At 41.1% G+C, this 14,528-nt stretch overlaps 1 protein-coding gene across 5 annotated transcripts in view; it reads left to right on the top strand.

Moving 5' to 3' along the window:
- Nucleotides 1–14,528, top strand: part of bap1 (BRCA1 associated protein-1 (ubiquitin carboxy-terminal hydrolase)) — a 99,121-nt gene that overhangs the window by 11,302 nt on the left and 73,291 nt on the right. For all 5 annotated transcript variants that reach the window (XM_059944435.1, XM_059944433.1, XM_059944434.1 and 2 more), the window contains exons 2-3: nt 11,474–11,503; nt 11,654–11,708. In XM_059944435.1, coding sequence (XP_059800418.1) covers nt 11,474–11,503; nt 11,654–11,708 — 85 coding nt within the window. The remainder of the gene's footprint in view (nt 1–11,473; nt 11,504–11,653; nt 11,709–14,528) is intronic.

Below are 14,528 nucleotides of genomic sequence, written 5' to 3'. Positions count from 1 at the left end.
AAAAGAACTGTTTTCCCTTTTATCATCAATGGTCCGTTTCTCTTTCAGATACGTTGGGCAGCCGCCTTCAGGATCTTTTCTTTATCTTGATATCTTAAGCATTTTATCAAGATTGATCATGGGTTTTGATCAACTTGAGGTCTTGATCTTAAGGCTCTGTGAGCCCTTTCAATTTCAATTAACTGGGTTCCTTCTTCCATTTCCGGAATCCATTTTTGAAAAAAAATTATTGGATCCTCTCCCTCTATACCTTCTTTAAGTCCAACAATCTTAATATTATTTTGTCGTCTAAAATTTTCAAGTACATCCACTTTTTCCAACAACCATTTTCTTTCTGATGTCCAGGCAGAAATATTATCTTTCATTTTATTCACTCTATCAAAGGTGTCTCCCATTGTTTCTTCCAAGTTTTTAGTTTTCTTGTCCATTTTGTCCTGTCTTTTCATCATTTTATCAAACATAATCTTCATATTTTAATGCATTTTTATTACTTTTAATGCTTTTAATTCATGCATTATTTGCACCAAAGATTTTTTTATGTCTCCAATATCACCTCCAACCTCTTCCTGTTGCTCTTCTTTGTCTCTTCATCTTTGTCTGATTTATCCAGAGAATCTGATTCCACCTCATATTCACTTTCACTTTCAGTTCCGATCATAGCTGGGATTTGTAGTTTGGGTTGCTCGTGTTTGCGCATGCCCCTTCCTCCACGCATAGCAATTCCTGTTGCTCTTTTTTTTTTTGGAAACGGTTGATGTTGCCGCAGTTTTCTGTTCTGTATTGCTGGAGGTAAAATGCACTTGAGCCCGAGGCTCTTTCATGGTGGCCGGCCTTGATTCTTTTCCAACTTGTGTTGTCTTCAAAGTAGTAGTTTTCTTCTTTCTGTTTAGGAAACATATCTTAAGACAATCCTGAGTAGTTTATAAGTAATTTTTTAAAAGTATTTACTAACTTTTCTTCACTTAAACATTATTTTACTGGTTTTATACGGGAGAGCTGGATTTCCACGTCTCGATCCTACATCATCACGTGACGTCCCCCCCAGGATTAAAGAGCTTGTCATATGAAGAACAAATACGAGGAGATCTGCAGATGCTGGAAATTCAAACAACACACACAAAATGCTGGTGGAACACAGCAGGCCAGGCAGCATCTATAGGGAGAAGCACTGTTGACGTTTTGGGCTGAGACCCTTCGTCTTCTGTTAGTCCTGATAAAGGGTCTTGTCCGGAAATGTCTACAGCGCTTCTCCCTATAGATGCTGCCTGGCCTGCTGCGTTCCACCAGCATTTTGTGTGTGTTGTTTGTCATATGAAGAGTGTTTTATGGCTCTGGGCCTGTGTTTGCCGGAATTTAGGAGAATGAGGAATTACCTAATTGAAACCTATCAATTGATAAAAGGCCTTGATAGAGTGGACGTGGAGAGGATGTTTCCCATAGTGGGAGTGTCTTAAGACCAGAGGACCCAGCCTCAAAATAGAGGGGCGTCCTTTTACAGTGAGATGAGGATGAATTTCTTTAGCCAGAGATGAGTGAATCTGTGGTATTCATTGCCACAGGCAGATGTGGAGGCCAAGTCTGTGTTTGTGTGTGTGTGTATGTACATACCTATATGTGTGTATGTATATTATAGGACAGCATGAATGGGTGGGGGGGAATGGGGGGGAAGACAGGAGATTGGGGCTGAGAGTAAAAAATGGATCAGCCATGATGAAATGTCAGAGCAGACTTGATGGCCCAAATTGCCTAACTCTGCCCCTATGTCTTATTGGACAGGTTATTTTTCTGGCAAAGGAATGCTTGGTAAGTAGGAGGCCTTCAAAAGTGAAATTTGAGAGTACAAAGTTTGTATGTTTCTGTTAGAATAAACAACTAATAGGTTTAGGAAATCTTCGTTTTCGAGGAATATTGAGGCCCTGCTTAGGAAGAAGAAGGAGGTTCATAACAGGTAGAGGCAGCAAGGAACAGATGAGGCACTCGAGTACAATAAATGCAAAAGAACACGAGGGAAGTCAGGAGAGCTAAAAGAAGGCATGAGGTTGCTCTGGCAGGCGAGGTGAAGAAGAATCCCAAGGGCTTCTTCCGATAAATGAACAGCAAAGTGATAGCAAGTTTGAAGATTGGTCCTTTTGAAGATCAGCATGAACATCTATGCATGGACCCAACAGAGATGGGGGTCGGTGGGGGGGAGACCTTAAATGGACTTTTTGCCCTTGATTTTACTTGGAAGTTGGAAACTGTCTATAAACTTGGGCAACACAGTAGTGTGGCCCTGAACTGTATCTGGATTACACAAGAAAAGCTGCTTGCTGTCTTGAAGTAAATTAGGGAAGACAAGTCCTCAGGGCCTGTCAAGGTGTCATCTCAGATCTTGTGGGAGGCTAGTGCAAAAATTGCAAAGGTACCTAAAATGTCCCTATCCATGAGTGAGATGCCAAAGGACTGGAGGGAAGAGTCTAAGAATAAGCTGGGAAATTATAGACCAGTGAGTCGGGACATCTATAGTGGGTAAACTATCAGAAGGTATTCTAAGGGATAGGGTATATACTTGTATATTTAGATAGACAAGGCCTGATTAGGGATAGTCAACATGGCTGTGTGTGTGGTAGGTCATGTCTAACCAATCCTAAAGAATTTTTCGAGGAAGTTACTAGGATAATTGATGAAGGAAAGGCAGTGGATGCTGTATATGTGGATTTTAGCAAGGCCTTTGACAAGGTCCCGCATGAGAGGTTGGTTCCGAAAGTTCATTCACTTGGCATTCAGGATGAGGCAGTAAATTGGATTACTCCAATGCAGCCTCCTTTACATTGGTGAAACCCTTTGTAAATTGAGGAACCACTTCGTTCAGCTCCTTCACTCCATTCGCCAAAAGCAGAACTTCCTGGTGGCCAAACATTTTAATTCTGATTCTCGTTCCCTTTCCAACATGTTGGTCCATAGCCTCCAATGAGCCAAGATGAGGCCACTCATGGGCGGAGGAGCTACACCTTATATTCTGTCTTCAGTAGCTTCCAATCTGATGGCGTGAATATCAATTTCTCCTTCTGGTTAAAAAAAAATTCCCTCCTCCTCTCCTCTTCTATTCCCCCCTCCTCTCCTCTTCTATTCCCCACTCTGGCCTCTTGCCTCTTCTCACCTGCCTGTCACCTCTTTCTGAGTCCCATTCCTTCTTCCCTTTTTTCTTACAACCCACTCTCCTCTCCAAGCAGATTCATTGCTCTCCCACCCTTTATCTTTCCTACCATCACCTTCTAGCTATCCTCCATCCCCTTCCCTCCAACTCTCTATTCCAGTGTCTTCCTCCTTTCCTTCCAGTCCTGAAGCAGGGTCTCGGCTCAAAATGTCAACTGCTTATTCATTTCTTTAGATGCTGCCTGATCTGAGTTCCTCCAACAGTTTGTGTGTGTCACTTTTGATTTCTAGCATATACATGCTTTCTCGTGTTTATATTTGGATTAGAAGCTTTGTGGGTTTGTTATCACAAACATGGCTTTGTGGGAGAAGGCAAGGAATGGTAGTGGATGATTACTTCTCTGACTGGAGATGACTAGTGGTGTGCTGTTGGGATTGATGCTTAGAATGTTGTTTGTCATCTATATTAACAATCTGGATGATGTAGTAAACTGTTTCAGCACATTTGCAGATGACAACAAGCCTGGGTGCATAGTAGTGGGGAAGGTGATCAAAGCTTGTAGCGGGATCTGGTCCAGCTGGAGGGCACCATGTTGATGAGACTAGTTCGGCATGGACTAGATGAGAGAAGGGCTTGTTTCTGTGCTATAGTACTCGTATGTCTATGACCGCAGGAACATTTCTAATTTCTCTGACAGGACACACTGTCACTTGACTTGAACCCTGTTCTGGTTTCTCCTTTTTTCATGCCAGAGAACTTTAAAAGATTTCCTTCAAGCCTTTGAGAAAGCAGCACAGCTTGACATGATGCAGTTGATTAATTTTTGTAGTGCAGGTGCTTGGCTTATTGAGGTAGGCTGGATAATCAGAATCAGATTTATTATCACCAGCACGTGATGTGAAATTTGTTAACTTGCAATACATAATCTAGCAGGGGAAAAAATAAAAATAATAATAATTAAGTCAATTATATATATATTGAATAGATTTTTTTTAATGTGCAAAAACAGAAATATTGTATATTTTAAATAAAGTGAGGTAGCGTCCAAAGATTCAATGTCCGTTTAGGAATCGGATGGCAAAGGGAAAGAAGCTGTTCCTGAATCGCTGAGTGTGTGCCTTCAGGCTTCTGTATCTCCTACCTGATGGTAACAGTGAGAAAAGGGCATGCTCTGGGTGCTGGAGGTCCTTAATAATGGATTCTGCCTTTCTGAGACACTGCTCCCTAAAGATGTCCTGGGTACTTTGTAGGCTAGTACCCAAGATGGAGCTGACTAGATTTATAACCTTCTGCAGCTTTCAGTCCTGTGCAGTAGTCCCTCCATACCAGACAGTGATGCAGTCTGTCAGAATGCTCTCCACTGTACAATTATAGAAGTTTTTGAGTGTATTTGTTGACATGCCAAATCTCCTAATAAAGTATAGCCGCTGTCTTGCCTCCTTTATTACTGCATCGATATGTTGGGACCTGGTTAGATCCTCAGAGATCTTGATATCCAGGAACTTGAAACTGCTCACTCTCTCCACTTCTGATCTCTCTATTAGGATTGGTATATGTTCCTTCGTCTTACCCTTCCTGAAGTCCACAATAAGCTCTTTTGTTTTATTGATGTTAAATGCCGCGTTGTTGCTGTGGCACCATTCTACTAGTTGGCATATCTCACTCCTTTACGCCCTCTCATCACCACCTGAGGTTCTACCAACATTGGTTGTATAGTCAGCAAATTTATAGATGGTATTTGAGCTATGCCTAGCCACACAGTCATATAGAGAGTAGAGTAGTGGGCTGAGCACACATCCCTGAGGTGCGCAAGTGTTGATCATCAGTGAGGAGGAGATGTTATCACCAATCTGTACAGGTTATGGTCTTCTGGTTAGGAAGTCGAGGATCCAATTGCAGAGGGAGGTACAGAGGCCCAGGTTCTGCAACTTCTCAGTCAGGATTGTGGGAATGATGGTATTAAATGCTGAGCTATAGTCAATGAACAGCATCCTGACATAGATGTTTGTGTTGTCCAGATGGTCTAAAGCTGTGTGGAGAGCCATTGAGATTACATCTGATGTTGACCTATTGTGGTGGTAGGCAAATTGAAATGGGTCCAGGTCCTTGCTGAGACAGTTCATTCTAGTCATGACCAACCTCTCAAAGCATTTCATCACTGTCGATGTGAGTACTACTGGGCGATAGTCATTAAGGCAGCCCACATTAGTATTCTTAGGTACTGGTATAATTACCTTATTGAAGCAAGTGGGAACTTCTGCCCGAAGCAGTGAGAGGTTGATAATGTCCTTGAATACTCCCGCCAGTTGATTGGCACAGGTTTACAGATCCTTTCCAGGTAATCTATCAGGACCTTCCGCCTTGTGAGGGTTCACTCTCTTTAAAGACAGTCTAACGTCGGCCTCTGAGACAGAGATCACAGGGTCATCAGGTGTAGCAGAGATCCTCACGGTTGTAGTTGTGTTCTCCCTTTGAAAGCAGGCATAGAAGGCATTGAGTTTATCTGACCCTGCCAGAGTTACCGTGCATCCAATATTGCCTCCAACTTCGTTTGAAATTGTCTCTTCGCCCCTGAAATAGCCCTCCGCAATTTCTGATACAGGCCTGGGGCCAGACTTGAAGGTCACAGGTCTAGCCTTCAGCAGACAATGTACCTCCTGACTCATCCACGGCTTTTGGTTTGGGAATGTACAGCAAGTCTTTGTGGGCACGCACTCATCCACACAGGTTTTAATGAAGTCGGTAACAACTGCAGCAGGTTCGAAGATGAATCCCTGAGTACAGTCCAGTTCAAAGCAGTCCTGTAAGCACTGCTGTGCTTCCCTTGTCCAAACCTTCTTGGTCCTCATTACTGGTGCTGCCGTCTTCAGTCTCTGCTTATACTCAGGGAGAAGAAGGCATTCTTGATGGTGGTATAGCAATGGTCTGGTGTGTTGCTTCCTCTGGTATTGCAAGTGATCTGTTGATAGTAGTTGCTTAGTGATTTTTTTCATACTGACCTGGTTAAAATTTCCCAAATCATTGGTGAATGTGTTTGGGTACACTGTTTTGTGAATTTTGATCCCATTACTCAGATTATTTAAAGCCTGCTTGACATTGGTCTGAAGTGGAATGTAAACTGCTACCAAAAAGGCCCCAGAGAACTCCTGTGGTAGGTAAAAAGGATGGCACTTTACTGCTAAATATTCCAGGTCTGGTGAGCAGAATTGGGATAGCACTGATGTATTAGTGCACTAAGAAGAGTCGATCATGAGGCATACTCCTCCACCTCTGCTTTTGAGAAACTCTATAGATTTATAGTAAAGCCATCGATCTAGATTGCTGCATCCCGTACGGAAGGTCCATTGATGACCCAAATCCTTTAGTGACCTTAAACAATGTATGGAATTATGCAATCATGGCACTTCTGTGACTTGTGGAGTATGAGGCAGCAATTAGAGCAAAGTAAATATCGTCTTTCTAAGGAAACAATTTCAAATGATTCAGTGGGAAAGCCTCATAGGTTCCAGACATTGTCCATCTTTACCTGTATCAGCAATTTGATCGGTGTGGATCATAAATGGTGCAGCCTGCTAAACTGATCAATATTTAGTAAAATTTATTGGTATTTCAAATCAGAATGCAGCACTGTGGCAAATCAGAAGAGGTACTGCTTCCAAAATCGCTAACAAAAACTTTGAGATATGGAATAAAAATGTGCTCTTATAAAATTTGTGAAAAAGAAATAAACACCACACATTCAGAAAATTGAACTAGTTTACCAAGAGCAGTGCTCACAAGGTGTCGGTTCACTGTGGGAGGCCACTTAAGGGTTTTGCTTTGAAAACTGAGAAGACATTCTCGTCTATTGATATTTGTACAATGATATTTTATTGAACAGTTTAACATCCATACATAGTCAATGAAAGCAGCAACCCATTTCTCTTCTGTCAATAACATAAACAGAATTAGACCATTAATTCCCTTGCATATGAAGTGCACACCCACAGGGATATTACAACGAGAAAATAAAACATCCTGTCAAAGTGCAACCCCATCAATAACATTAGATGATAAGACATGGGACCTGAAATAAGCAATTCCATCGTAGCTCATTTGTTACCCCTTTCAACCTCATTCACTTGCCTTCTCCCTGTAATCGTTGACACCCCTACTAATGAAGAACTTATCAACCTCCACTTTAAATATCCCCAGTGATGTGGCCTCCACATCTGTCAGTGGTAATGAATTCTAGCGATTCACCACCCTCAGGCTAAATAAGTTCTTCCGTATCTCTATTCTAAAAGGATGTTCTATTCAGAGGCTGTGCCCTCTGTTCTCATTGTTGGAAACATCTTCTCCACATCTACTCTTACCTAGACTTTCCAGTATTCAATAGCTTTCAATGAGATTCCATTCCCCTCCACCCCCACATTCCTCTAAACTCCAGCGATAACAAGCCCAGAGCCATCAAACGCTCTTCATACCTTAACCTTAATCCTGGAATCATTCTTGTAAACCTCCTGGATCCTCTCCAATGCCAATGCATTATTTCCTAGATATGGGACCAAAACTGCTCGCAATACTCCAAATGTACATTGATACCAATGCCCAATGATACATTACTACAACTGTTTGTGGCAATGAATTCCATAGATTCACCACCCTTTGGCTAAAGAAATTCCTCCTCTTCTCTGTTCTATAGGGACATCCTGCTATTATGAGGCTTTGCCCTCTGGTCCTAGACACCCCCACTATAGGATACATCCTCTCCACATCCACTCCATCTAGGCCTTTCAATATTCAATAGAATAATAAGGGTGGGGGGAGGGAGGAATTCAATTCTTCGAAAGTCATGATATGGGTAGTTTACAATGAATGCAAGCTCTCCATGATGCAAGGATATACTGTGTTTGCGGCTAAAGTTTAGCCCAAACGCACTGTTTTCACTTGAAGCCAGATGGTTGTGGATTGGATTCCACTCCAGACCCTTGAACACATAAACTAGACTGAAAGCACAATACAGTACAGGAAATTGTGTCAAAACTCAGCATTTTAGGCTCTGTCTGTAGAAAGGGATTGATCTTAGATTTTGCTTGTCTTGCTGAGTTTTTCTAGTATTTTCTGTTTTGATTGTAAATTTTCAGCATCTGCAGCTTTTATGAATTTCACCACAATTGTACTTGTGAAATGTTGCATTGTCAAAAGTGCCAACTGTCAGATGAGATGTTAAATTGATAGCACCACACACAAAATGCTGGAGGAACGCAGCAGGCCAGTCAGCATCTATGGAAAAGAGTACAGTCAACGTTTTGGACCCTTCATAGGGACTGGAGACAAAAAAAAACCTGTTATCAAGAAAATTTATAAACTTTTTATCTTTTATTTGAATGTAGAAGATCCTGGACACAATTCCAAACAGAGCAAGTGTTCTCTTACTCTGCAGTTATCACTTGTGTTGGCGTTCGTCTAGTTATTCAAGCCTTGGCTGTGGCGTGCGTGTGTGTCCTTGAGCAAGGCACTTAACCACACATTGCTCTGCGACGACACTGGTGCCAAGCTGTATGGGTCCTAATGCCCTTCCCTTGGACAACATTGGTGGCATGGAGAGGGGAGACTTGCAGCTTGGGCAACTGCCAGCCTTCCGTAAAAAAAAACCTTGCCCAGGTTTGTGCCCTGGAAACTTTGTGCAAATTCATGGTCTATCAAGACTCTCGAGACTAACAGAGGCCTACACTACAGTTATCACTTAATCAACATTGAGAGGTGACCTAATAGAGGTATATAAGATGATGAGAGCATTGATAGTGTGGATAGTCAGAGGCTTTTTCCCAGGGCTGAAATGGTGAGCATAAGAGGGCACAGTTTTAAGGTGCTTGGAAGTAGGTACAGAGGAGATGTCAGGGGTAAGTTTTTTACGCAGAGAGTGGTGAGTGTGTGGAATGGGCTGCCGGTGATGGTGGTGGAGATGGATAAGAGACTCCTGGACAGGTACATGGAGCTCAGAAAAATAGAGGGCTATGGGTAACCCTAAGTAATTTCTCAGGTAAGGACATTTAGTTGCTAGATGAACTGTGCAATAAACATTTTGGCTATTGCAGTTCACTTCATTGCTAATGAAGCATTTTAATATTTCAGTTTTCTTCTTTACAGTAATGAGAGTTTCTTTAGCTTATGCCTTTTGTTTCAGAAAGCCACATTTTTGAAGTGTGCCTGACATTATTCATCAGGGCATCAAATAAAAGTTAGTAAGGTGTTGACTGTGAACAAAGTATATCATGCAGTGGTATGACTTACAGAATGTATCTTCTAAATGTTCCAGGGTCGTTAAGTAGTAATTTGTGACATATTTAAATAACCTGACTGAAAATGTGGATGGGTGAGTCGTAAGTTCACAGAAGTTACCAGGATTGGTGGTGGTGTCGAAGGATGCAGTGGAATATAGATCAGTTACAGGTTTGTTTAGAGAAATGGCAAGTAGAATCTTGTCCGGTCAAGTGTTAGGGCTTGCTCTTTGGAAGATCAAATGTAAAAGGACATTACACAGTTAATGGCAGAACCCTTAACAGCATTGATGTACAGAGGAACATTGGGGTCCAGCTCCATGGCTCTCTGATAGTGGCTATACAAGTTGATAGGTTGGTAAAAATGGCATATGTCCTGCTTGCCTTTATTAATTGAGGCTTTGAGTTCAAGAGTCAGAAAATATGTTTGCAGCTTTATAAAACTCTGATTTTCCACAATTTTCTACTCAATTCCGATCACCTGATTATAGGAAGAATGTGTAAGCTTTGCAGAGGGCGTACAAGAGGTTTACCAGGATGCCGCCTGAATTAGAGGGTATGTGCTAGACAAACTTTAGTTTTCTTTGGAATGGTGAAGGCTGAGGGGAGACCTGATAAAAGTTTAAGATTACAAGAGGCATAAATAGTGTTGGAAGCCAGAATATTTTTTCTAAAGTTGAAATGCCTAATACATGCATTCAAGGTGAGAGAGGGTAAGTTCAAAAGAGATGTGCTGATTTGTTTTACACAGAGAGTGGTGGGTGCCTGAAATCTGCAGCCAGAGTTGGTGATGGAGGAAAATACAAAGGACTTTTCAAAGGCTCTTATATAGGCACTTGGATGTACAGGATATGAATATTACGTAGGCAAAAGACATTAGTTATAAATTTTAATCACGAGTTTAAGTTGTTTCAGCATAACATTGTGTGCCAGAAAGAATGTTCCTGTGCTGTATTGTTCTGTATTTCAGTTCACAAGTCAGAGAGTTCAACAGCTCAGAAAGAGGCCAGTTGGTCTACTGAATTAGTGTCATTTATCAAGCATCCATTTTACACTGATCATGTCTTACTCTCCTCACACTCCCCAGATTGTATCTATCACTCATCAAGGATCTAGGAGCAATTTACAGTGCCCAGTGAACTAATGTAGAGACACAACGTAGTCACAGGGAGTGCATGTAAACTCCATACAAATTGCACTCAGTTGTGGGAGTTGTGAGGTAGTGGCTCACAAAGAGGCTTTGATTGTGGAATTTGCAGAACTGTGGAGAAATAGCTGAGTCAAGGAAGTAATTGGCTTGTATCTTCAAAAAGCCAACAAAAACATGTTGGATAGAGTATCTTGAAGTATACAATATTGTGAACTATTATTGTAAACAACATTTTTGTCTGGTTTATTAACTATGTCAGCATTTATTATAGAGTCATAGAGCACTGCAGCACAGAAGTAGGTCCTTCAGCCCCAGTAGTCTGCACCAAACTATTATTCTACCTTGTCCCAACGATTGCACCTGGACCATAGACCTCCATGCCCTCCCATTAACGTGCCTATCCAAATTTCTCTTAAATGTTGAAAGCAAACTTATATCTACCACTTCCGCTGGCAGCTCATTCTACTATCTCACCATACTCTTGAATATTGTACCTTTCACTCTTAACCCATGACCCCAGTTCTAATCTCACTCAGACTGAATGAAAAAAGCCTTCTTGCATTTAGCCTATCTATGCCCCTCATAATTTTGTATTCCTCTATCAAATCTCCCCTGCTGAATTACATATTGCTCCCACTATTGGTAGTATCACAGATATATCTGTTAGGATTAATAGCTTAACCTTGTGTTACTTAGTCCAGAATATTCTTCAGACTCAAACCATGTTTGAAAGAATTGAACCTGGGTTTACAATGTTGGATTTTCTCACAGTTCTTATGGGAAGACCACAAACATTTTCTCAGTTTTACTGAAAACCTGCTGCATGGATACGTGTATATATTGAATCAAAATTGTTTAAGTCGTGATTATTACTGATATCATCACAATTTTGTTTGATACCAATATTTTTCATCTCCATTTCAGGGCTCTTCACCCTGCTGGTAGAGGATTTTGGTAAGTATTTTTCATGTTACAATGCACCTCACTATGTTACAAGAACATTAATGATTTTGGAGACTTTTTTTGGACACATATTAAAATAACTACTGTGTAATTCTTGGGTAATTTTATATCCAAGCTAATTAGGTTTAACTTTGTCCTCAGGTGTTAAAGGTGTTCAAGTGGAGGAGATCTATGACCTACATTGTAAAGTTCAGGGGTAAGTTTTCTGGTATTTTATTTTTGAGACCTTCATTCTGCTTTCATCTTTCTTGTTCTTCATAGAAGTAATGTGATTGGCTGATTTCAAAAAGTAACTTTTTCTTAAGTTCCCCAAGCCAATGCATGCGTTTGGACAGAGTGATAATAGGCTGTTCATCAGGAAGGTGAGACTTAACCAAGCTGAATCTTTTTTTAAAATCTTCACACCTCACTGCCATTTGCTAAGGCTATGGGTGGTCTTTTACCTAAACGTTATTTTCATGCCCTGGCCCAATATCCCTTGATTTCCTTAAAATTTGTCAATCTCTCTTTGGAATATGTGTTTAATGATTGAGCCTTCATAGCCCTCTTGGGTAGAAAATTCCAAAGAATCATTAACTTTTTATCATCTATCCTGAATGGACAATCCCTTGCTCCAAGAATATGATTGGTTTGAAACACCTTGGGCAGAAGAAATCTCACTCATAGAGTCGTAGAACACTACAGCACTGAAGCAGGTACTTTGGCCCATTGAGTCCGTACAAACTATTCATCTGCCTAGTCCCATCAACCCCTCTCATCCATGTACTTACCCAAAATTCTCTTAAATGTTGAAATTGAACCTGCATCCACCGCTTCTGTTGGCAGCTTGTTCCACACTCTCACCGTCCTCTGAGTGAAGAAGTTCACCCCCGACATTTCACCTTTCATCTTTAACCCATAACCTGAAGTTCTTGTGTCATCCAACCCCAGTAGAAAAAGTCTACTTGCATTTACCCTATTCATACCACTCATAATTCTATATACCCCTATCAAATCTCCTATGCTGTAGGGAAAAAAAGTCCTAACCTATTCAACCTTTCCCTATAAACTCAAGCTAACAATCCTGGCTCCATGGTAATGTAGAAGTTATTTCAAGGCTATTACAGCTCAGGGCGTTGGAGTTTGTATGTCCTCCTTGTTAATGCATAGGTTTCTTGCCACATTTCCAAGACATACCAGTTGGCAGATTAATTGGTCAATGTAAATTGTCTTGTGATTAGGCTAGAGTTTAACAAGTGGGTTGCTGGGTAGTGCAGCCCATTGGGCTGGAAGGGTGCTGTATCACTAAATAAAATAAAATTTTTTGTTAAGTCCTGGCAACACCCATGTGTTAAACCTATTAAGTCCCATAAAATGTTGGTACCTTTTAATGAGAGCATAGTCTCAGTGTGCTTAATCTCTTCTTGTAGACCAAATGCAATCTCAGGAATTAATATGGTAAACTTTCATTGCATTTCTGTCACAAGCATTTCCTTCCTTGGGTACGGATGACAAAGCAAGTTGGATCTCTCCAGGGCCTGTGTAATTGCAGTAAATTGTCTGTGCTCTTGTACTCTAATCCTCTTGTAATAAAGGCCTTCAGGTTTTAATGTGTGTACAAGAGTACCCAGTTATCTCAGGCTTTCCATTTGTTCTTCCAAAGAGGGTGCCATTTTTATAGAGTTGTAGAGTTGCCTAGTATGGAACCTGCCTCCTTGGTCCAATTCATCCATGCAAGATAAGTACCCACGCTAGTCTGGCTTGCTGTATTTGGCCCAAATTGCCCTCCTATCCATGCACCTGTCTAAATGGCAGGTGATGTAGTGGTATCAACACTGGACTTTGAAGCAAATGGTCCCGGGTTCGAACCCGGCCGACTCCTTGTATGCTTTCCATCCATGCTGGATTTAGCATCGAGCTAGCAATTTGACCTTGTAAAAAAACAAGACAAAAAAAAAGCCAAAGAAATGGCAAGGTTGTGGCCTGATGCACCACATGGCGCAGAGAGGACAAAAAATATTAACCTAAGTGCCTTTTAAATGTGATAGTACCCACCGACAGCTTCTCTGGCAGTTCATTCCATATACCCGTCACCCCTTTGTAGGGAAAAAGACTGACTATTCACTTGTCTATGCACCTCAGCCTCCTGTGCTCCAGGGGGGAAAAAGAATAAAAGCCTATTCAGCCTTTCCTTACATTCAGAACTACTGGGACTCCAGACTAACCTTGTGATATCCTACGTACCAGCAAATGTAGAGTATTTGAAACTCCAAGTACATGCAAGTACTATTTCCCCCTTACCTTTGCTGCTACTTATATAGAACACTACAGTTCAGACCTTTTAATCTACTCTAAGATCAATCTAACCCTTCCCTCCTACATAGTCCTCCATTTTCCTATCATCCATGTGCCAGGCTCAAATAAATTCCAGCTGAATCTTCAAACATTTTCATAGTTCAATTCCAGCTGTGCGAACCTATCATTATTCTCTCAAAGCTCTATTATTGCTTCCTTAATAACAGATTCTAATATATTTCAAACTACTGATGTCAGGGTAACTAGATGTTCTACTGGATGTAGAACACAAGCTTCAGATTCCAGTTCGGGTATCTCCATAACGCTGTTTTGTCTTTTTTGCAGTTCAACGGCAGTACATTTCTGAAAGCTGATCAAGTCTCTCATGACTTCCAGTTTCTTTTTTATTTATCACTAATTTTTATTGCAACACCAACAAATTACACACAATACAACCAGTTGCTGATTACATTTTGGCTGTTTAACTCAGCCACCCCCAACCCTCATCCCCATCCCCCTCTCCACCCCTCTCTCTCCCCCCCCATCCCTCTCCCCTCCACCAACCAACTGAATAGTAGTGCATGCACAGACAGAACATTCCTATTTTAATGGAAGATCTTTTAAGTTAGATATCAAATTTGTCCACATTAAGATTGTGTTTGGTCATGCATCATTTACTCTTGTTGATGGTAATTCCAGGTAAGAAATGTCCAAAAAGCTGTGAAGCCAGTGAGTACTTGAA

This window comes from Hypanus sabinus, chromosome 19 (assembly GCF_030144855.1).
Source record: "Hypanus sabinus isolate sHypSab1 chromosome 19, sHypSab1.hap1, whole genome shotgun sequence".
NCBI lineage: Eukaryota > Metazoa > Chordata > Chondrichthyes > Myliobatiformes > Dasyatidae > Hypanus > Hypanus sabinus.
Note: the sequence above shows the minus strand (reverse complement) of the source record. Positions and strands in the feature narration are given on the sequence as shown.